Here is a 22,258-nt window from a genome sequence, read left to right on the forward strand (position 1 = left end):
GGATTTTTGCTTAGCAAGCTTGTTCATGTTCGACACAGGAAATCAGCATAAAAATAATATCTTTAAATGGCTTAAGTGTTTATGTACGTATGGCTGCTCTGTCTGAGTGGCATTTCCAGGTCATGTAGTAAAATAAGGTTAGAAGAAGAAGTTGAAAGCATTCAGTATAACCAACCACCAGTCTGATATCAGTTTGCTTTAGAGGTTTTGGAATTTGGATTGCAACTTAGCCTATCAAAAATATTGTGTATAATTTGTGGCTCTGATATGTGTGCTGTACAACATCCTTTTTGGGAGAGAAATCAGGGAGAGGTTAAACAAATTTTCTATCAGCCAAATTGACTGCAAATCAGCCCACACCACCAACTGTTCTTATTAATGTTATAACAATGAAGCCCCACTGGAGATAATTAATGTGTTCCACCCATGCAGCCCTGAGAAAATAAATATTCATCATAGACACAACCTCAATACACTTGAGTATGGTTTTATGTTATACACAAACGCATAACATTTGATAGAGGGTGCATTCATAACATACAGATCATAGATATTGATTTACAAAACATTGAGCCACGCCCTTGCAAATTCTGCATCTACCCAGCCACACCCAAACTATGCAGATCTATCATGTCGCTATTTTTCCCTTTCTTGAAGCAAAAATGCATTCAAGTACTGAAGCATAAAAATTAAAGAAACTATAGATAATAATTTTGCAAGTAAAAATCACATAAAATAGAGAAAACTGAGGTTTTGATGTTGAAAAAAGGCTGGAGGTGTCTAATTAACACATGGGCGTGGCTCGGCATAATTGAAAGGCGACAAGTTTTTGCAAAAGCTTGGCAAGCCTGTTTCCTCCTTCCCTTTTTCTTCAGTGCTATTAAGTGCGGAGGGTGTGTGTGTGTGTGTATACTGAAGCCCATTGTTGTATCTCTACTAGTGTGTCATCATTCCTGTGTGTATGTGACCCGGGGTAGTTGGAGATAAGACTACACAACGTGATTCTGCGGCCAGTCAGGCACTCCTCTCTCTTCTCTCTTTCTCTGTCTCTCCCTTTTGTGTGACACAAGAAAGAAGACAGCTCCCTCCATCCCTCACCCTCTACTACACCTAGTTACAGTTCCACATCACTTTTCTGCTTCTCTTTGTTTCCCGGAGTAGCTACTTTCGCTTCTTCCCTACATTCGCGCAAATCATTCCATCCCTCTACAAAAAAAGACACCAGGACCATGGCCGCTGCACAAGAGACTGGCGGTTCTCATTGCAACAACAGCAGCAGCAACAAGCAAAGCCAGCCTAGTAGGAAAAGACTCATCACTGTCTCCGTTCATCCAACACTGGGAGGCTCCTTTAGCATTAGCTGTTCACCTTATCTCACAGTGGAGAAATTCAAGGAGGACATTAGTGACAAATTGGGCATCTCACCTAGAAAAATGTCTTTGCTGTGCAAATCCACGTGAGTTAAGAAACAGTCTATCTCTTTCCTCCTTTCCCCTCTCTCATTTTCCTTCTTAAACTGTGTTGTGAGTGATTCTCCCTTTTACCTTGCACCTCTCCCCCTCTCTCTTGTATAATGCTCTCTCTACAGTGGCTCTCTCTCTCTCTCTCTTCCCTCTCTTTCTTTCCTTGTTTTTTCCCTCCCTCTCTCTTCCTTTCTGGCTTTCTCCCCATTATTGGTTTCCCTATCAATGAGAGATTGTGTTGGTTTATCATGCTCCCATGCTCTTTATCTCAATACAGTATCTCCATTCACCCTATGATATATACCCCCTCACATAGCCCACACTGTTACCTCCAACAACCCACACTTTGTCCCATTTTGTGTGTTCTTTGTCTGACTAGCATTAATCATCATTCAACTCTCATAAAAGCTCTCTTTAGTTCTACCTGCATGTGACTTTCTAATTGAAATCTGCCACTCAGTGAGAGAGTCATATGATTGATATAGCACTAATGTATAAAAAGCATTCACAGACAAACATTCGAATGCAGTAGCAGATCACATGATATAGTGATAGCAAGTAGGGAGTGGAACATGACAGCAATAGTGTAAAGGGTAACGCCACGAGTGATCTCTTTTAACACTTAATCCATGCATGCATGAAGGACATGACTTACTATCAGTCCGTACAAGATGGACTTTTAAATCATCTATAGGTTGCCTAAACTCAAGCACACACACATAGTCAATGTTTAAAACTAGCAACAGCTTATACACGCAATAAGACACACACACACACACACAGATAATTGCCAATTCATCCACCCAGTGCCCAATAGATTATTAGACCTTGTTGTTGTAGAGTCTGTTTTCTATAATAACCACAAAGATCCATAGCCTGTGTATAATCTCTGTACTTCAAGGTGGACCAATCTCCAATTGATTAGCTTATTGATGTAGATAGTGTTCCCACAAATACACACAAAGCTTGATTTCTTACTATAATTGCCTTAAAAGAACTCCAACTAATGAATTGTATTATGCCTTCCTTCTCCTCCTCCACTTTGACTCCCTTTAGTATTTGTATCTATTTAAATGGTGTTATTACTATGGATATGCTGTCAGGATTATAGCATTAGTCAAAGCAACTCTCCGTCCCCCCCCTCTCTCTCTCTCTCTCTCTTTCTCTTTGTGTACAAATCAATCAGTCGAGTTTATTAGTAGAGTACAAGGGAATGCATCACTGTTTAGGGACAGGATAGTTGTGGTTGGTTTGAGTGGGACAACAATACGAGTTTCTTAGCCATATGGCCACGCACACAGTCCATGTACTAGCAGTAGTAGACATTGTGCTTGCACAGCATGAGTAAGTGTACTGCATTTTATAGTAGCTGTTTGACAGTTTGTGTGTAGTTGTGTGATTGTTTGGTAAAGCCTATTGTCTTTCTCCATATATGTACTCCTGCTTCTTTGTCTCTAGTCTTCCCCATATATCCTACCCACACTCTATTCCTCGATGCTGTAATTAGTGTAATGTGTCTTCTGGTGTGATATTTTATTATTATATTGCGAGCCAAGTTCACTGGGCCTTTCACATAATTGTGTCTCTCTATTTTGTACACAAGGAGAACTTTAACTTTGTAGTTTTGTGGTGTTTTGGTTTGGCTTTCGAGCTCTCTATTCACATGAAACGAGTGAGAGAAATAATAGATATAAGCCAAGGACGTACATGTATAGCAGACGGATTTGTAAGAGTTTTGTGTGTGTGCGTGCGTGTGTGTATGCCTGCCCGTGTGTGACTCTTCCTTCATGTATTTGTATGTATAAAGTGTGCCGGTTTATAAATGTATTAGATTGAAAGTGCTAATGACACTAGATGGTATCTGATTGAGTTTGAATGATTGGACTGTGGCTTGTGTTGTGGTCAAGTTGTTTTGAGTTTACGATTGACACGTCTATCTTAATGTTATCTACAGTACCTACCCAACGGTTTCTTTTTCCTCCTTCCAATTCTGATTCCTCCCTCTCTCTCTCTCTCTCTCTTTCTGCCCTTCCTTCCCCCTCTCTCTCCCTCCCTCCCTCTCTCTCTCTCTCTCTCCTTTCCTCCCTCTCTCTCCCTCCCTCTCTCTCCCTCCCTCCCTCTCTCCCTCCCTCTCTCTCCCTCCCTCTCCTCTCACCCTCCATCCCTCTCTCCCTCCCCTCTCACCCTCCCCTCTCTCCCTCCCTCCCTCTCTCCTTTCCTCCCTCTCTCCTTTCCTCCCTCTGTTTGTGGGTGGATGGTTTTGAATGTGATATAGGAATGGTATACAGTGTTTACACTGTTAGTCCTTTTTGTACTCGTAATTGCTGATTAGCTTTTGTTAGTGGTAGGCTGTGTGTTTTTTACTTGGACAAGATATGGCAACTGGCTCCCAACACACTTTCAAAGTGTCCCTTAGTAGTTATTGCATGTGCCTTTGTATATGTACTAGCTTTGCTTGCCTTCTATTTGGCTGTTAACTTTGAGCATGTTTCTCTTTCTATACTTTCTTGTTGGTCTTGGTCACTGACCACCCTCAATCTCTCTCACTTATTTAATAATGTCATATGACCCTCACTGCCTCATAATGACAGAAAGGATGTTAGCGCATCACTACATTAAGTACGGGACAGACAATCAACTAGATATGAGACCACAGCTGGTGACATACACTGTACATACATACCTGACCTATATCACGGCGTATCTTATACTGACATTAATATTTTGGCTAATAGAGTCAGGCTACTAAGTATGCATGCTGGCTAGTTTCATGTCGGTGGCTGGCAGATGTTAGTGTTTGTAGTGGTCTAATTTATGAGTGCTTTGTGTAATGGAGTTAAGTAATTCCTTGCTATGTATAGTATGTATTGGAGCGTACAGGAGGTGCCCTGTATACGAGTGGGTGTGTGAGTCACTGCCTTACAAGTATTATGATATGTATTATGATGTACATGTACATGTATATAATTATGTATGATATGAGGCTTGTGTTTGTGTAGTGTGTCGGATCACTGTCCAATGATAACTATTTCATCTTTTTATAAAGACTGACTTAACGTGTAGATAATCATTATAAGATCATTCAGTTCAAAGCAGCAACTTTACATGTACATCACATCATGTATGTATGTAAAATTAGCTGTCTATACATGTGTAATACATTGATACTGATGAACTCACATTATAACTAATGCACTCCATGTATTTACTAATTATACATGTATAGTCCTATGTTTACTAAACTCCTCAAGTATTCTACCTTCACACTAGACACTATACTCCATCATGTGTACACTCAACAGTACAACAGATCTCATGCATGCCTGCATGTGTATCAGTACATATTAAGATACAGTACATGTACATGTATGTACATGGACGCATGGACATTAAACACTAATGTCTCATGCACCTTCGACATATAAGCAATGTGTATATACACAGACGTATACACACTCATCCTTACTTGCTTGGCGTCAATGCTACTAATTAGTGGAATGCTCTCCTAAAATTCCTTTTACTTTTTCCCTTATTGAGGTGCTTCCTGTTTATGTTGGCCTCCGTTGCTATGGGGACACTGTCCTTATTTGTGAACTTTTGTGCTTGGCATTTATGTCTGCCTGTTAGTTTTGGGCTGCCACTTTCTGTCACTGGCTCTAGCTCTTCTTTAATTTCCTCTCTCTCTCTACTTGTCTTCTTTCCTTCTATATCTTCTTCACTTGAATCATCCTTTCTCTACTATACCTCTCCCTCCCTCTCTCTCTCTCTCTCTCTCTCTCTCTCTCTCTCTCTCTCCCTCTCTCTCTCCCCCTCCCTCTCTCTCTCTTATCAATCATCTCTCCCCCAATTACTCCAAACAGTCACTTTGGCTGCCTCCCACATTATGCATATCAATATTTGATTACTTTGGTTACTAGATCACTCCAAATTCTCATAAACATGATACATACAATCTATGTACATACATTACATTAATACATATACATGTAATGTACATATACGTACATACAGTATGTTACCACAAACTATTTGTATTTTAAAGTTGAATTTGTGGTTAGTGTATTTGTTGTCCCTAGGGCAGTAGAAGCAGGAAATTGTGTTCATGGCATGAGTGCCTAATGCAATGACTGCATGAAGGCATGAAGGCCTACGTGATGGTCTAGGATTGTAGTGGTTTCTATATACATGTAGTTTGTGGTTACATTGAGCCTATCTGTGGGCATATGATAATGGTGTTAGCATTCATGATATTTGATTGTCACATCTTGTTCAGACATGACACTCAGTTCATACATGTACACATTCATAAACAATCAATTGCTTGTACATGTACATATGCATGGCCAATAATGTGCTGGTGTTTCTGTTATGCATACCGTTAATGCAAAAATATGAAGCAGAGCATCATTGGTTTACTTGTAGGGTCGAGTATTTATTAATAGCTTTACGATTTGCTGTCACTCCTACAATTCTCACTGGAAATGCCTTCAACTTAACACACAAAGTTTCAAAGAACGATAAATATGAAGTTCAAAAAGAGTTTAGATGAAATTAAGCCGCTTAATAATACATTGTACATATATGTAGTTCAAATGTGTTACATGTAGGTCTTAATAAATATAAGTTAACCTTTAGTATTTAATTTATAACAGCAAGGACAACCTGAGATAAGGACAGTTCTGTAAACATGACCATTTGCCATGCCTATATTAGTACTAATCTATACAAAGTGCTTCTGTACTGAGGACATGTAGTGTGGCCCTATAGTTTGAAGTGATTCCAGTGTATTGAAACTGCATGTGTTTCTATTTAGCATTGAATCCACTATCAGGCACTGTTGTGTAATTGTGGCAGAGTTCAATTGGATATTTTCTTTGTGCCTCTCCCTGACTGATACGTGTTGCTCCACAGTATAAGTCTGACATCATTCAGTTTCCAAGAATGATTGTACAGTGTCTGATAATGACATTAGAGAGTGGCTGTGTGTCTGTCCATTCATGACAACTTTCTCTTTCTCTTCATCATTATCTTGTCATGACTTATCAGTATCAATTGTCATTTGTTTGGCATCATTGTTTCTATATCTTATGTTTCTCACTTTCCATCTTTCTCATTGAACAATACCCTTCTTTCTACATCTATATCTAATCTATAATAAATATGTATAGATATGCATGTACATATACATGTACTTACTTTTTCTCTCTTCTCTCTCTAGTGAATTAAAGAATGGTACACTAAACCAAAACGGCATACAAGACGGAAGCGAGATAAAGCTAGTCCCGTGCGTAGAGTCCGGAGTAAATGTGAGTCTCCGTCTCAAGGGTTCTTGAGCATGTGTTAAATTTGGTATTCTTCATTAGACCCCGCTCTCAATGGACCCTGTATCAATGATGAAGCACAGCATGAGCAATGTATCAGATCAACAGGTAAAGAAAGAAATTATTTGCTATAGTAATTGTGTGATTAGCACCAATATTTCATGTTAGTATAATTATACTGTACTGGTATGTACATGTACATGTACATATACTTTTATGCTGTACATGTACTGTAAGAAAAACTTTTACAAAATATTTAATTTGTAACCTTGCTATGTTGTATACTGTTTTTAAAGTGACACAGAGATAGGATAACTGCCTCGTGTACACATGCATCGGAAATAATAGCCTTCATGTACTACTAAGAGGGGGAGTGAGGGAGGGAAATGAAATTTGAATTTAAGAAAATAAAAATAAATAAAAACGTATATCTAATAACTGAGCTAGGTCAAGGTAGGACAGAGAGATGTAGACCCTTTGATGATTCAAAAATTAAAAATAATAAAAATAAATTTACAAGCCCCAATAAAGTTATACGTTCACTGGAATGCAAGCAGTTGTAGAAATGTATACACACACAAATGGGGAGGAATATGGAGGGTACAGTGTTTGTTTTTATTATTATACCTTTGAGCCAATTACCAGAAGGAAGAATTAGTACACACTGTAAAGCATAATGTATGGACTAATGTCGTTATATTATTTTTACTTTGCTTATTAATAATAACCTTGGTATGTGTATTGTCTGATACTACTATATAAGTATATGGGCAGTATGTATTAATAATGCAAAGGGGAATCCTCTCTAAAATACGATGATGTTATACTGACAAGCATTCGATTGTAGTGATTCTGATTGTGTATATATTTTAAGTGACACACACATACCCACACACACACACACACACACACACACACACACACACACACACACACACACACACACACACAGAGCTACAGGACGTGACTCTATTGTGTTGTAATTTGTCATGAATTAGTCGTATCATTTTTGGTATAATGTTGTATTTGATATAATACATTGCTTCTTCCCTTGATGTGGTGGGCTAGGATTATGTAGCGATACATAACAACGCCTTCTGTTACCAGCTACACCCACAGGCCCAATCCCTCCCTTTATATCAGACTCTAGTCTTTTTAAAGAGAGAGAAAATCCCCTTTAAATGAGAGAGAGGGTGGATTATGTTATACCCTGTTCACACCATCCACAACTAAACTGGGCTAAAGCTAATAACCTACTGTAGATTAGTATTAAGCATTTTGCCCAAAATTGTTCAGTTTAGCCTATCTTAGTCCGTGGCCATTTACAAATGTATAACATACATATAGAGTAACTCTACAAAAAAAGTCACCAGCTTAAAGTTAATTTTTGTGACAATTGAACTGGCTGGACTAGCTACTGTACCTGGAGATTGATTTGAAGCTTTTTACCCAAAATTAAAGACTATAGTGAATAGCCTATTTAGTTCATGGCCAGTAACTCTTTCTCTCTCTCTCTCTCCTATCCCACTCTTCCTTCAAAATCTTCAAAATATTTACAGTTGCGAGTTGTTTCTCAATAGCAATCATATTTGATTAGCAAAGCAGTGTCTATCCATCAATAAGATGACTAGTCTAGGCCTAATGGCCACGGAATGAGCTGCACTCACGAGTCCCTTTATCTCTAGTCACAATCACTAACTGTCACTAAGATATAGATATATTGATTGAGCATCTTATTGTAAAAAGAGTATAGTGAAATAGAAAGACATCATGTACATGTACATGTACATAGAAATTTTAAGCAGAGAGTGGGGGAGTTAGGGAATACTTGTAAGTGCATTATAAAAATAGAATAAATGCATGTACATGTACATGTACATGTATAGCTCATTGATTATGGTTGGTGACATAATGTCTGTAAAGAGAATAAGAGAGGGAGAGAAGGAAAAGGAAAGAGCTATAAGTGTCTTTAATGTGTACAAAGTGCATACACTTTCAGACAGGATATTAATGTAAATGAGAATGATGCTAGACTATTATAATGGGATTCCTTGTACATTATGTCTCATTAAATCATCCACATACATGTACTGTACTTCCCCTGCCCCCTCTCTCTCTCTCACCTTCAATCTTATCATCAAACCTTCACCTCAACCCTCTCTCTCTCCTTATCTTCTTAGTGCATTACATCATGTGATACTAGTCCATTGGGTATGTGACCAATCTACCAAAGTGTTATTAGATTATTCCTCTGTGAACATGAGGAGTGATACAATTACACGAGCTACATGACAACCTGTATATATGTCATCAAATTCCTTGAATGACTGGCTCAATCACTAATACACACAGTACATTACTGTGGTTGGCGTACAGCCTAATACACTAGTGGGTCTCATGTGACGTTCATATTGTTGTAATTGTATTATATCATTCCCTAGTGTAAGAATCCGTGTGTGCCTACAACAGTTTCTCACTTTATACACATCATTCATGTTACTGTGTAAACAAGTGATCATGGCTTGTCAATGAATCATTGAACACCCCAATGAGCTATACTGTACATGTACAATGTGTATGCACATACACATACTATATATACTGTATTGGATCAGTATACTGTACATACATACTGTATTTGAATTATTATACTGTGCATATACATGTACATAGTGTATTGGATCATTATAGCACTGTATACTGTGTCCATATAATTATACTGTACATATAATATTGTATTTATATTATTGTTGTATCATGTACTGTACTATATGTTGTACATTGTATGCTAATGTGTATTTCCTGTATAGCATATGTTGTTTGGTAAGTGGTTACTAGTAGTGATTAGTGAATCTCTATAGTAAAAATACCCCTACTTATGAGTGATGTACATGTACATGTATGCTGGCATTTAATATTGTGCGTGACTGAAATTACTGTGTAGTATATTGGTTGATGATGATTGATTCTGTGTAGGTCAATAGTTGTAATTTAGTCTATCATGAATTACTCCCTAAATGAAACAAGTGTTGGATAAACATGAACATACCTTGGCCTATGTGAATTGTTATCCGAGACACTAACAACACTTTGATATTTGTGGTTTCTCTCTTCTCTCATCCCTCCCTCTCTAACCTTCTCATGTGTTTTGATTACATTCCTGTACATGTGTTGCTATGGTTACCAGTGCATGTATTGCCATGGCTACCATTAGGTGGTGTAGCATAACAAGACAAATTGAATATTTGTGTATGTACATGTATAGTTTACTGAGTGAAATGCTATAGTACTAATAATTTAATATTAACCTTCTCTCTCTCTCTCTCTCCCTCTCTCTCTCTCTCTCTTTCAGATTGATGATTTCCTAGCTGGCAAGGCTCCTCTCTCAGTTGCCATTAGATTAGGTGAATCAGTAGTTGTCGTAAACTTGAATCGTGCCAAAGTAGAGGAGGTTGACGTCGAGCCCTCCCAACCTGAACACAAGAAAAGGAAATCCTCTTCAGGCAGTGCTAGAACACACTCACCCCAACAGACCTGCTGCTCTAATCCTTCCCCATCCTCCTCTTCCTCTGATCTCAGTCCTACTTCACCATTAAACTCCAACCCTCACTGGAGCTCAACAACCTCATGTCCCTCTGTATCCCCCACTGTCACTCCTCCATGTGCCGTGGTACCCACCGTTAGGAGTATAGTACCGGTTGGTGCCCCTGCCCCTAGTGATGATGGAGGTTCTTCTACACAGACACTGGGAAAGTCTCTGTCTCCAGCTGATCTATTGATACATGAAGCATCAGCTCTGCCCACCAAGAGACACAGAGGGAGGGACATGATTGATCACTCCTCGTCCTCTCTCCTTCCTCCTCCTCCTCCTCCTCCTCCTAGCTCTTCTCTCCCTCCCTCAGGGTACTCAACCTCTCCTCTTGTCAACACTTCATCCCCTCCCTGTCTCTCTCATTCCTCTTCTTCACGGCCGATTAAAAAAGCCGTGAGGAGGTCTACTGGTTCTCGTCCGTCGAAAACCAGTGGAGTAGGAGGTAGTAACAAACTCTCACTGAGTCAGTCTGAGTGGGAGGAGCTACGCCGACTGAATAAAGAGATCCCCACGTCACAGAATGGGGTCAGTATGAAACGAAAAGCTGTCATGGAGGCGATTGGAGAGATCCTTAAAAAGATGTATGCACAGCGTGTGAAAGGGAAAGTCCCCGGGACATTCAAGGGCCGATTCTCATCAGAGTTTACATGTGACAGTGACATGCATGATATAATACACTCACGGACCACAATGACCAGTTATGGGGAAATGTTAATGGACGGAGGATCGTCCAAGAACACACTTAAAAACACCTCTAATGATAGCTCTAACTTATCAAAGACTCGTTTCAAGGAGAACGAGGAGCTACGAGATAAAGTGGCTCTTTTGAAATGGCGTATGCAGCAGCAGAAGGCAATGAGAGGACTCAAAAGACGTAGAACGGCTGAGGCCGCGACACCAACTGGTGACAGAGACTGGGCAAAAGAGGAAGGGGTGGAGTGTGACGTGAATGGACCACCACTAAAGTTACGTAAGAAGACCGGGTTCTGTGGACTCAAGAGAGGGTTCTTACTAACGGACTAGAGAAACACACGCACTCTTGCTCTCTCACTATGATTGTGTTTTTAACCACTCTCCTTAGCACCACCTCTTGATTTACCCTCCTCTCTCTCTCTCTCTCTCTGCCCAAACTGACTATTAGTGCATTACTGCTTTGATTTTTAAAGTGTTTGTAGTCTCAGTTCCTGTCTTGTGCTGTACGTGTATTGTTTTATGCTTCTCTCTCTCTCTGTCTTTTATTAAGTGTTGCTATAGAACTTTAATATCACCACACATACAGATTATTCTTTTTCTTTCTCTCTCTCTGTTAGTATATACACTTTGTCCATTATTAGTATTCTCTTCTTTTTCTCAATATATAATATGCACACTGTTATATCATATATTAATATTATTATTATTATTATTATTATTGCTTTGTGTGTGTGTGTTTTATTGTTTTCTCGCTTGCTTTGTTTCAACAAATTTTATTGTTGATAATCAAAAACTAAAAAATTGAAGGCTCCAGCAGTACAAGCCATTTTAATGGCACATGCATACAAAGCATTCTCATAGACTGCTGATGAAACAAAAATTAACATGATCCACATTATCAAAATAAAAAAATAAAGGCAATTTGCCAATCAGCTCAAAATTTCTACATAGCATATGTGTAAGTACATCAGTATGCATCAAAACATTTAATAAAAATTTGGGGTAATTTTTGAGCCATTTTTTGGAAAAAACCATAGGCTATAGTACAGGAGTTTTTTCAATTTTTTAAAATGGCCATAACTTGAAAAATTCAAGTCGAAATCAGCTCAAACATTTTACAAAGCATAAGTACATCAATATGCATTAGAAAATGTAATAAAAATTAGGGGTAATTTTTGAGCCATTTTTTGGAAAAAACCATGGGCTATAGTACAGGAGTTTTTTCAGAAATTGGCCGATTTTTTAAAACGGCCATAACTTGAAAAATTCAAGTCAAAATCAGCTCCTTTCTGCATAGCATAAGTACATCAATATGCATCAGAAAATGTAATAAAAATTTGGGGTAATTTTTGAGCCATTTTTTGGAAAAAACCATGGGCTATAATTTTTACTGATTACTTTGTAAATAACTTTGATTCTTCCTTAATTTGTTCATTTCATTTTTGTTGTCCTTGTTTCAATTGTGTCTAACTGTTTTCTTTTTACGTATTTATTTATGCACTCTCATTATTATTTACTATGTAATTTTAGGTGGCCAGTCTTGTTACTGCGTTAGCCTTCAATACAACTTTTTTTGTTTCTTTCCTTTTTGTCACATTTTGTAGTATACTAGTATGTATTGTAAAGTTTATTAATAATAATAATAATAATAATAATAATAGACTACAGGGTAATTTTTGAAAACTGGCCAAATTTTTTAAATGATCATACTTCGAAAAATTAAGTCAGAATCAGCTCAAACTTTCTACATAGCATAAGTACACCAATATGCATCAGAAATTGTAATAAAAATTTGGAATGATTTTTAGCCATTTTTTCAAAAAAATGGGATATAATAGAACAGGGATTTTTTCAGAAATTGGCCAATTTTTTAAAATGGCCATAACTTAAAAAACCAGCTCAAACTTTCTATGTCATAGTAATAAAAAATTGGATCCATTTTTTGGAGAAAATCATGGGCTATGTATACAGGGTATTTTGCAGAAATTTTGTCAATTTTTAATTAAAAGTAGCTCGAAATTTATACATAGCATGAATATCAATAATGCATAAAAAATGTACTGAAAATTGTTGATTTTATACGTTCTTTTGGAAAAAGCATGGGCTACAGGGTATTATTCAGAAATTGGCCAATTTCTAAAATGGTCATAATTTAAAAATTTTCAAGTTAAAGTCATAAAAAATTAAAAGGATAAAAATACATAAATAAATAAATAATTAAATAATTAATAAAATTGAAAAATGAAAAATAAAAATATTAAATAAATTAAAATAGATAACATTAATTATTATTATTAAAATTATTGCTTTGTGTGTGTGTGTGTTTTATTGTTTTCTCGCTTGCTTTATTTCAACAAATTTTATTGTTGATGATCAAAAACTAAAAAACTGAAGGCTCCAGCAGTACTAGCCATATAAACACATTATATAGTCTTGAATAGCTTTCACTTTTGAAGTTGTAAAAATTTCAGCTCTTCAAAAATAAATAAAAATGCTACTAAAATACTTTAATATAATAATCTGTAGTAATAATGACCAAAATATGAACTCATTTCTTCTTAATACTGCCTTTTAATATCTTAATAAGTAATGAGTCATTTCTCTATTTACTAATCTTTGAATGTGATGTGGCAAGATCTTCCTTTATCTATTGAACAATGAAAGCTTTTGTTATAGGTGGCCTATAAATATTAGACTAAACTGCCATATCAATAATTATTGTCTTATTGCCAAATTAAAAAATGGGCCACATGCATTTGAAAGGAAAGGATTATTTTACAAAGCATGAAAGCTTTATTACAATACTTAATACTTTATTACAAAAGTAGTGCATGAAGCTCTACCTATTTACATGTACAATGCAATGTTTTCGTAAAATAAAAAAAAATTATCCAATACATATACTGTATATCAGGTTATTTTGAAGTAAAATATTTATATGAAATTAGCTTTTTCGCTCAATTGTATAAATTAAAATTATGAAGTCCTGCATTTTCATTGCCATGTGAGATGGCTTGCAAAAAATTTTTAACAAAATTTTAGAAAAACAACCCAATATACATTTAAAAAAACATTATGAGTTTTGTTCTTACCTCATGATACATATGCTTTTTTAGCAGCTGAACAATATCAGTTTCACCTCTTTTAATGGCAAAATGTAAAGGAGTCTCCCCATACTAACAGCAAAATAATAATAATCAAGAAAGTATGGTTATTGAATTTGTAGGATTATAACTTGTATAGGTGTGCAAATCCTTACTTGATCCACAATATCAGTTGTAGCTCCATTCACTAGTAAAATATCAACAACATTAATCCTACACCAATCAACTGCATTAAAAAGTGGAGTTCTATTCCTCTAAAATACAACATAAAATAATACAATGAAAAATAATCCTTGTATAGCACAAAATTTTTGAGGGTGCAAATTAGCAATTTAAAGATTATCAATTTTTGGGTAAATCAATTTATCATGGTACCATACAGGATAACAGACTGTATACTGTAATTTGCAAAGCTAGATCGGTGAAATAGATTTTTAGGCAATTTTTCAAAATTTACAACAGCCCTCAAAATTTTTGCGCAGGATTTTTACCTCATTTACAGCATTGACATCAGCATTTTTTTTTTTATTAATAACTCTACAATATCAGCACTATTAGTTTCACTAGCACAGTGTAAAGGAGTGCCAGTATAATTATTCTATAAAACCAATATAACAATGATAATAATAATAATAATAATAACAATAATAATAATAATAAACAAAGGCAGCAACAACAGGGAAGGGAACAAAACAAAAAAAATAATTACTGTAAAAAGAGAAAATAGTTGTTGGATATGAAATTCAAAGCCACTTATTTCCAAAATTTAGTACAGAGTTAAAAATTTTTAAAGTGCAAAAATTTATATAAGTATACAAAAAATTACTCTGTTTATGGTATATAGTTTGATAGGCAAAATAATGATACTCTACTGCAATGATATTCTAGCTGTGAAGGCATAAATTACCACTTTTGACATCAAAGGTTTGAAGCTGCACAAGGGTTGGCAAACAGCAAATCAAAAAAAAATTAAGAAACAAAAAAGTGATTCAAAACAAAACTTCAATAAAGAGCTGCTTCATGGTATACATGCACATTTTTTTACAGGCATAAGTGTCAAATCTGGTTATCAAAGTTGTACATGGTTTAGTTGTTATGAGATAATTAATTGGTAGTAATGTAATTGCTAATTTTGCTAGGGTATTCAAGTTAATAGACACCAACTCTGTCACCCTGGTAACTATGGGAGTCAAAAGAACATTTTACTTTTAAAATATGCATAAAAATAGAAGCTGCATGTAGTGTGACTATCCAACAATTTGTGACATTGGCTTAAAACTAGATACAAGCAATGGAACCTAGCTCAACTGATTGTAGCAAGTATATTTTGTAAATTTCACTTACTTTATCTACAACATCAGTTCTAGCTCCATGAGTCAATAGAATATCAACAGCTTCAATACTACCACTATCAACAGCATAAAACAATGGAGTTTTCTCGCTCCTCTATATTATTAAAATTATTGGTATAATACTAATAGAAATTATCATTACTTTATTCAGAGCATTTGCATCAGCTTTTCCTTTTGTAATCAATAATTTGACAATATCAGCTTTACCAGTCATACAAGCATAGTGTAGTGGCGTCTCACCTGACTGTAACATATAATTACAAAAATAATAGAATTGTTAGCCACTAAACTATTAATTAAAAATGTTATTAATTAAAAATGTATTGCTAAAGCAAAAATTCTATAATCATTTTAAAGACCATCAGTTGTAATGGAGTGAAAACTAACAGAAAGCATGTGAATGGATTAAAGAAATCATCCATTTAACATGTAGGTACATCTGTTTCCCTTGACTGTACAAACAAACTTGTAATTATGCAGAAGGGCTACATGTAACATGCATAAAATATTATCATTAACAAAGGTGCTTACTTTATCTACCACATCAGTTTTAGCTCCATTATTTAATAGTACTCCAACGATTTCAATATTATCACTATCTATAGCATCAAACAATGGAGTTCTATTGTTCTATAGGTAAAAAATAATAAAATAAACAACATTTTAAAATAAAGTACATGTACTTTATCCAAAGCATTGACATCATAATTTCTTCTAATCCAAAAATTGAGCATTTCAACTTTATCAGATTTACTAGCATAATGCAGTAAAATTTTATTATCCTAATAGTTATGACAAAAATAATAACAAATGAACAATAAAAAGATCTTTATCTTTTTATTTAGATCTTTTTTTTGTTATCTTTTTACATGTAAAAAAATAACAAAATGAACTTAAGTCTGCAGTTTACTACAAATTACTAGGCTGTATATAAAATGTTTTCTGATAAAAAAATAAAACACACAAAATTGAATTGTTTTTGCTACTAAAAGTACTAATGTACAGTTAAAACTTAATTTGCAAAATTTAACTCCTACAAAAAGGACGAGTTTTATATTTACAATAAATAGTTTTGTATACAGTAACAATAATTATAAAAATACTTATTTTGCAATAGCCTATGCATTATTACTTCATCCACAACATCAGTTCTAGCTCCATTTGTTAATAGAATATCAACAGCTTCAATACTACCACTCTTAACAGCATTAAACAATGGAGTTCTCTTGTACTAGGCAACAACAAGAAAAAAAGTGCACAAATTAAAATTTTGAAAATTTACTTTATCCAAAACATTCACATCACAATCTTCTCTCTTTGTGAAAAACTTAAGTATTTCAGCTTTACCAGATTTACTAGCACAATGGAGCAGGGTTTCACCATCCTATGATAATAGCAATAGTAGTAAAGCAATAATTGACCTGAGACCATTATGTAATGTATGGTCATGGCCAGATTTCTTTTAGCAACTTAAAAATTATAAAAATCTAAAAATTATAATGTGGAAACTCTTCAGCAACTTTTGAGTAATTTTGATTTTGAGCAATAGTCAGTACACTATGACTACTCAATTTCGATAAAAATTCCAATTACATTTTGAGCCTCAATCACAATCACAATTGTGTAATCGTAATATTGTACTATAATCACAATTATAATTCTAATTGACTCTAGGTTTAGTTAGAGGCATGATGCTTTAACAATTATCATGTTAATATTTGTCTCACTATATTCACAATGTCAGTTTTAGCTCTGTTATGAAGTAGAATATCAATGACTTTAATACTGCATCTATAACTTTCAACAGCATTCAACAATGGAGTTCTTTTAGTCCACTATAAATTCAACAAAAATTATATAATTATTTAATAAATTAACTTCACCTTATTTACAGTGTTGACATCAGCTTTTCCTTTAGCAATTAACAATTGAACAATATCAGCTTTACCACTTTCACTAGCATAGTGTAATACAGTGTCATCGAGCTACATGCATATAATTTAAAGCATTTAAAAACCTTTTTTGTCACATAAAACATGCACATATACAGTACATGTAAACAAATATTTAACTATCTAATTGGCTAGATCAAGTTTGATATTTGAATGTGGGTACTAATTGTGCCATGCAATTTTAGTGTTTTTAGTGAGGGCACTTAAAATGCTAATTAAGTCAGTAACTAATAATAGCTATATGTAACTATATATGTACATTAACAAGATAGGAGAGCTCTGTAACAAGATAACAGTATAAGTAGATAGGGTGGGCCTATTAACTGCTTAGATTGGCCTTTATAAACAGCGTTATGCCATGAAATGGGAGTTTCACCATCAATTTTTATCCTATTTTTGCTAATATTACTACTTTTTGCTAAATCAGGTCCCCTTGAAAAAGCTAAAAAATTAAGAGTGCAGCTAATACTCTAACATTTAACGGAAAATTAAAAATACATAAACTACTACTACATCTACATCTACATAGTAGTTCATATTTTGGGAAAAAGTAATAGAAGTACATGTAATACGAGACACCTACGGTGCGTGGCCTCGCCCCTATAGCTGTTTGATTATCAAAATTAAAAGAACTTTAGCATGCAAATTGCATATATACATAAAAAAGTGTACTCCTGAGGGATAGCAGCTAGCTTGCATAGATCTACCAGACTACCTGCAGAAGTAGCAGCATGCAAGCTAATCCAGCTACTCCCAAATTGGAGGTGTGGCATTACATCATCAACAATTAATTAATTATTAGATGGAAACAAGGCAGATTTTTCTCTTGTTATAAGCGCTATATGACATTAAAATGGTACAAATACTGTTGCCTAGATGTAAACTGAGTGATTTGAGAGAGTTTAGGACCTTTAGACTACCTACAGTTCACTCGGGTTGAAATTCAAGAAGCTATAACTCACCAACAAGAAAGATTTAAAGAGTCCCACAAATATTAAAACAATAACTAGTCTTGATCTACTGGAAAAGAATCTCATTTACCTCCAGAGTACTACCGCTATTGCTGGGCATTTTCTCGTGAGATTAAAAGCTTCTACTAGCTAGAGCTGCTCTCTAAACATCTCAAGGCAGTAAAGCAAGACTTTTCCTAACAGAAGAGAAGCTCTCACAGATTTAGAGCACGCGATTATAAAGATATACATTCTCAAAGACAAAATATAGCACACAGAATGAATGAATGACAGACAGACAAACTGAGTACCTAGTCCTCGCCTACGCAAAGCTGGGCAAGGCCAAAAATAGATCTTACTATATTTACAGCATCAGTTCTACCTCCATGAGTTAATAAAATATCAACAACTTCAATATTACCACTATCAACAGCATTAAACAATGGAGTTCTGTTTCTCTATAGATACAACATAATGATACAATTATGACTATTTTAAGCTAACCTTATCGACAGCATTAACATCAGCATTTCCTTTAGATACTAATAGATGAACAAAATCAGCATTACCAATTTCACTAGCACAGTGTAGAGGAGTACCAGTATACTACAATATAAACAAAAATTGATGATTCAATTATTATGCACTGAATTGATGTACAATGCACCTTAATTAACAACAAATGCAATGTTAATTGTATCAAGATTCACTCAGACCCCGTTTACACTAATCCACTTCACTAAATCAGGGTTGTTTTTGCTATTATTCGTTTCAGGTGTTTACACTAATCCAGCAGCTGCATTTTCATAAGATTTATCATTCGGCGTTTATAGAAGTATCCACTTTGGTATCTGGTTTCATTTTGCTTCGGATAGGTGATGCATTTTCATGTATTAGTGTAAACACAAGTTGTATCAGAATCAAAAAGTCACCGTTTACATGTGAAAATGGATTAGTGTAAACGGGGCCTCAAGTATGTGTGTGGAGGATTGTGTACAAACTTACTCTATCAGAACCAATATTAGGATTGGCTCCTTTATTCAGTAATAATTCCAAAATGATAACATTATCTTTCTTTATGGCTTTAAAAAGAGCAGTATCACCACCAAGTGTACACTATTAAAACAAATTTAAATGATGGAGGATTCTTAATACTACACACAACTACTAACCTCAGTAGCATTAGGATCAGCTCCAGCTTCAAGTAGACCAATAACCTCCTCAGGTTTAGTATAAGGGTTTATGGCCTCTATCAACATTTTATTCTATACATAATAATATTACTGGAGTTGCAGCAAATACAATACTAATTTATTAAATTTAATAATTTTAATTCTTGCTGATCTTAGGTATTTATGCTTTAAAATATAATTTTTTACTCTATGTACCAGATTGGAACTTTCCATTATAGCTTTTTCCTTAATAGACCCCTGCTCTAACAAAGACATTTCCTGCAGCACACTGCTTGCCTACAAAAAAATTTTTAAAATAATATTTAAGCCTATAACTAGATGTACATTACAGTAATAGTTACAAAAAAACATACCCGTCAGTTAAATACACCAGAATTCATTGTCAAGGAATTAAAATTTGAAAGGTGCCATTTTATTAATACTAAAAATCACTAAATTTAATTAGCTAATAACTTAATTTTTTGCAAAAATAATGCATTTTGCAAGAGGTATTTCTTAGTGGCTATTTTTCATAGAATCTAGCCTGTGAAATAAAACTTAATTGCTATTATGAACAGGATTGAAACCTTGTAGTAGCCACTATTTTATTTCACAGATCCATCTCCCTCTTAGCAGGGCTTTCTACAAAGCATACATGCTAAGTGAGTTAAACAGCATACTTCATGAGATGACAATTAGCACAAGTACTGTACATGGCATATGCAGCAGCTTTAAAATTCATTAAAAATCCAATTTTGACTGGAATAAGCCCAAACTTTCTACACAACATACACATGTATATACATGAAAATCTATATGAACCAGGAACAGGGGAGTAGGAACCATTTTTCAATTTGGGGGGCAAGACAGATTGTGTGTATGCATGTATATGTATAAGAAGGGGGGTCTGGGGGTACCCCCCAGAAAAAATTTTCAAAAAGCGCTGCTCAGAGAGCAATTTTAACATGTTTTTGAACTACAATTACAATGTCATAATTATTATTATGACTGCAAAAAGGAGGGTGACCTGTCACCCCTATCACCCCCCTAGGTACAGGCCTATAATAAATCAAATCATTGACTGATATTGAGGGGGCAAGCCCCCTCTGAAATAATATTGGGGGGCAACTTGCCCCCCCTGTTCCTACTCCCCTGAGGAAAAATAAAAATCAAGACCATGTTATAGTACAAAGACTTTGACCCAAATATTGAGCAAATTAAAAATTCATTGAAATATATAATTTTGATCAAAATCAGCTAAAACTTTCCTTCACAACATCAATACATGTATATACACCAAAAAAATATAAGAATGGAGAAGTCCATCCTTTTCAAGTTTAGCAAAATTTAGCCCAAGACCATGTACTATAGTACAAAGATTTTGCCTCAAATATTGAGAAATTTTAAAAATTTATAAAAATCTAATTTGATCAGAGTCAGCTCAAATGTTTTTAAACAACATAAGTACATGTATATATGCATTAAAAAAATTACAACATAGAATTTCCTTCTTGTATTTTTTATGCCAAATCCTCCTGGCAACCCTGCCTCTTCCACATTTGGACAAAAATAGAATGAATCTGGTTATGTAGGACTAAGCCACTGTCTGATGAGTGAGTAACTGTTCTAATTGACTTCAAGAGCATGTACCTGTACATAATTATCTGTCTATTAGACAGTGCTAACAATTGAAAAAAACCTGCAGATCCCATGTGATTATGCAAGCACAAAATTATTGAATACATCACATGTAGAATAAGGTTTTATGTTGGTAATTTTATATGCATAAACTTTATCTTACACGTGATATGTCACAAACAATTCATTGCAGTTAATGATAATCTTAAATAAACATCACTGAAATTTGCAAAAACTGCTACACATACCACGATAGTATCACTGTCAGCAATGCTTTGCTCTGTCGATTCAGTCTTTAGTTGTGCGAGGGAAGAAGGTGTAGCTTTCAAAATTGATTCCTAAATATGCAAATAATTTTATAATTTAAAAATCTATGGCTGGTACTTCTTTATCCATGAAATCAATTTTTTCATCTACTGGATAATACAAAAGTTATCAATAAAAAAAATTTTTGGCATAAAATTACCTTCTTTGCTGGGTGTTGATTTATGAACAATATCTATTATAATCATAAAATCAAATCACCATAATACATGTATACGTACGTACATGCAATTTGAATTAATTCATAACTCACATTTCTCTTCTTGTAGTAATTCAATTACAGTAACTCCTTTATTCTCTAGCTTCTTCAATATCACTGGATCATTGAGATCTCTCATGACATCATCAAGAACACATGGCAGTATAGCATAAGTGATGATAATACAATTTTTCCGCAATTGTTTGAGAAATGCATCTTCTGACCATGAGAATTTACCAAAGGTTAATATCCAAGTATAAAAACGATATAGAAGCCAAGGAGAGTCAAGACGAAAGGAAATATAAGGCAAACCAACAGGAATGGTGGGGGAGAGCTCAGACCATTGATCAAATAAATGTACCAAGTCCTTGCACGAAATTTTATCCAGTAACTCAGCATATTTTTTTTCATAATCGTAAACTTGGTTCATAAGATCATCATCATGAGGACTAAGGTTTGATAATCTTTTCAGCAGATTGTAATGAGATAACCAATAAA

The 22,258-nt window shown here is 34.8% G+C and overlaps 2 protein-coding genes across 2 annotated transcripts; one reads left to right on the forward strand and one right to left on the reverse strand.

Moving 5' to 3' along the window:
• Window positions 1-836: 836 nt before the first annotated feature.
• On the forward strand, window positions 837-11,870 carry LOC105313895 (midnolin-like). The gene is made up of 4 exons (XM_020000441.1): window positions 837-1,456; window positions 6,682-6,769; window positions 6,827-6,892; window positions 10,137-11,870. Exons 1-4 carry the CDS (start codon window positions 1,230-1,232, stop codon window positions 11,397-11,399), a joined length of 1,644 nt encoding a protein of 547 aa, XP_019856000.1. The 5' UTR covers window positions 837-1,229; the 3' UTR covers window positions 11,400-11,870.
• Window positions 11,871-13,392: 1,522 nt separating this feature from the next.
• LOC105313896 (26S proteasome non-ATPase regulatory subunit 10-like) lies at window positions 13,393-16,681 on the reverse strand. Its single transcript, XM_020000436.1, has 9 exons — window positions 16,658-16,681; window positions 16,209-16,307; window positions 16,057-16,155; window positions 15,668-15,769; window positions 15,518-15,619; window positions 14,665-14,771; window positions 14,329-14,427; window positions 14,162-14,245; window positions 13,393-13,716 (listed from the first exon to the last, which is right to left on the reverse strand). Exons 2-6 carry the CDS (start codon window positions 16,257-16,259, stop codon window positions 14,670-14,672), a joined length of 456 nt encoding a protein of 151 aa, XP_019855995.1. The 5' UTR covers window positions 16,260-16,307; window positions 16,658-16,681; the 3' UTR covers window positions 13,393-13,716; window positions 14,162-14,245; window positions 14,329-14,427; window positions 14,665-14,669.
• Window positions 16,682-22,258: the final 5,577 nt, after the last annotated feature.

The sequence above is a fragment of the Amphimedon queenslandica genome, unplaced genomic scaffold (assembly GCF_000090795.2).
Source record: "Amphimedon queenslandica unplaced genomic scaffold, v1.1 AMPQUscaffold_13191, whole genome shotgun sequence".
Classification (NCBI taxonomy): Eukaryota; Metazoa; Porifera; class Demospongiae; order Haplosclerida; family Niphatidae; genus Amphimedon; species Amphimedon queenslandica.

Coding starts and splice junctions, on each gene's coding strand:
- LOC105313896 (XM_020000436.1), bottom strand. CDS start 16,259: ATGCTCAATTTTTGGATTAGAAGAAATTATGATGTCAATGCTTTGGAT. Junction 15,770..16,056: donor AAACTGATGTGGTAGATAAA/GTAAGCACCTTT, acceptor TATATGTTACAG/TCAGGTGAGACGCCACTACA. Junction 15,620..15,667: donor ATGCAAATGCTCTGAATAAA/GTAATGATAATT, acceptor TTAATAATATAG/AGGAGCGAGAAAACTCCATT.
- LOC105313895 (XM_020000441.1), top strand. CDS start 1,230: ATGGCCGCTGCACAAGAGACTGGCGGTTCTCATTGCAACAACAGCAGC. Junction 6,770..6,826: donor GCGTAGAGTCCGGAGTAAAT/GTGAGTCTCCGT, acceptor ATTCTTCATTAG/ACCCCGCTCTCAATGGACCC. Junction 6,893..10,136: donor GCAATGTATCAGATCAACAG/GTAAAGAAAGAA, acceptor TCTCTCTTTCAG/ATTGATGATTTCCTAGCTGG.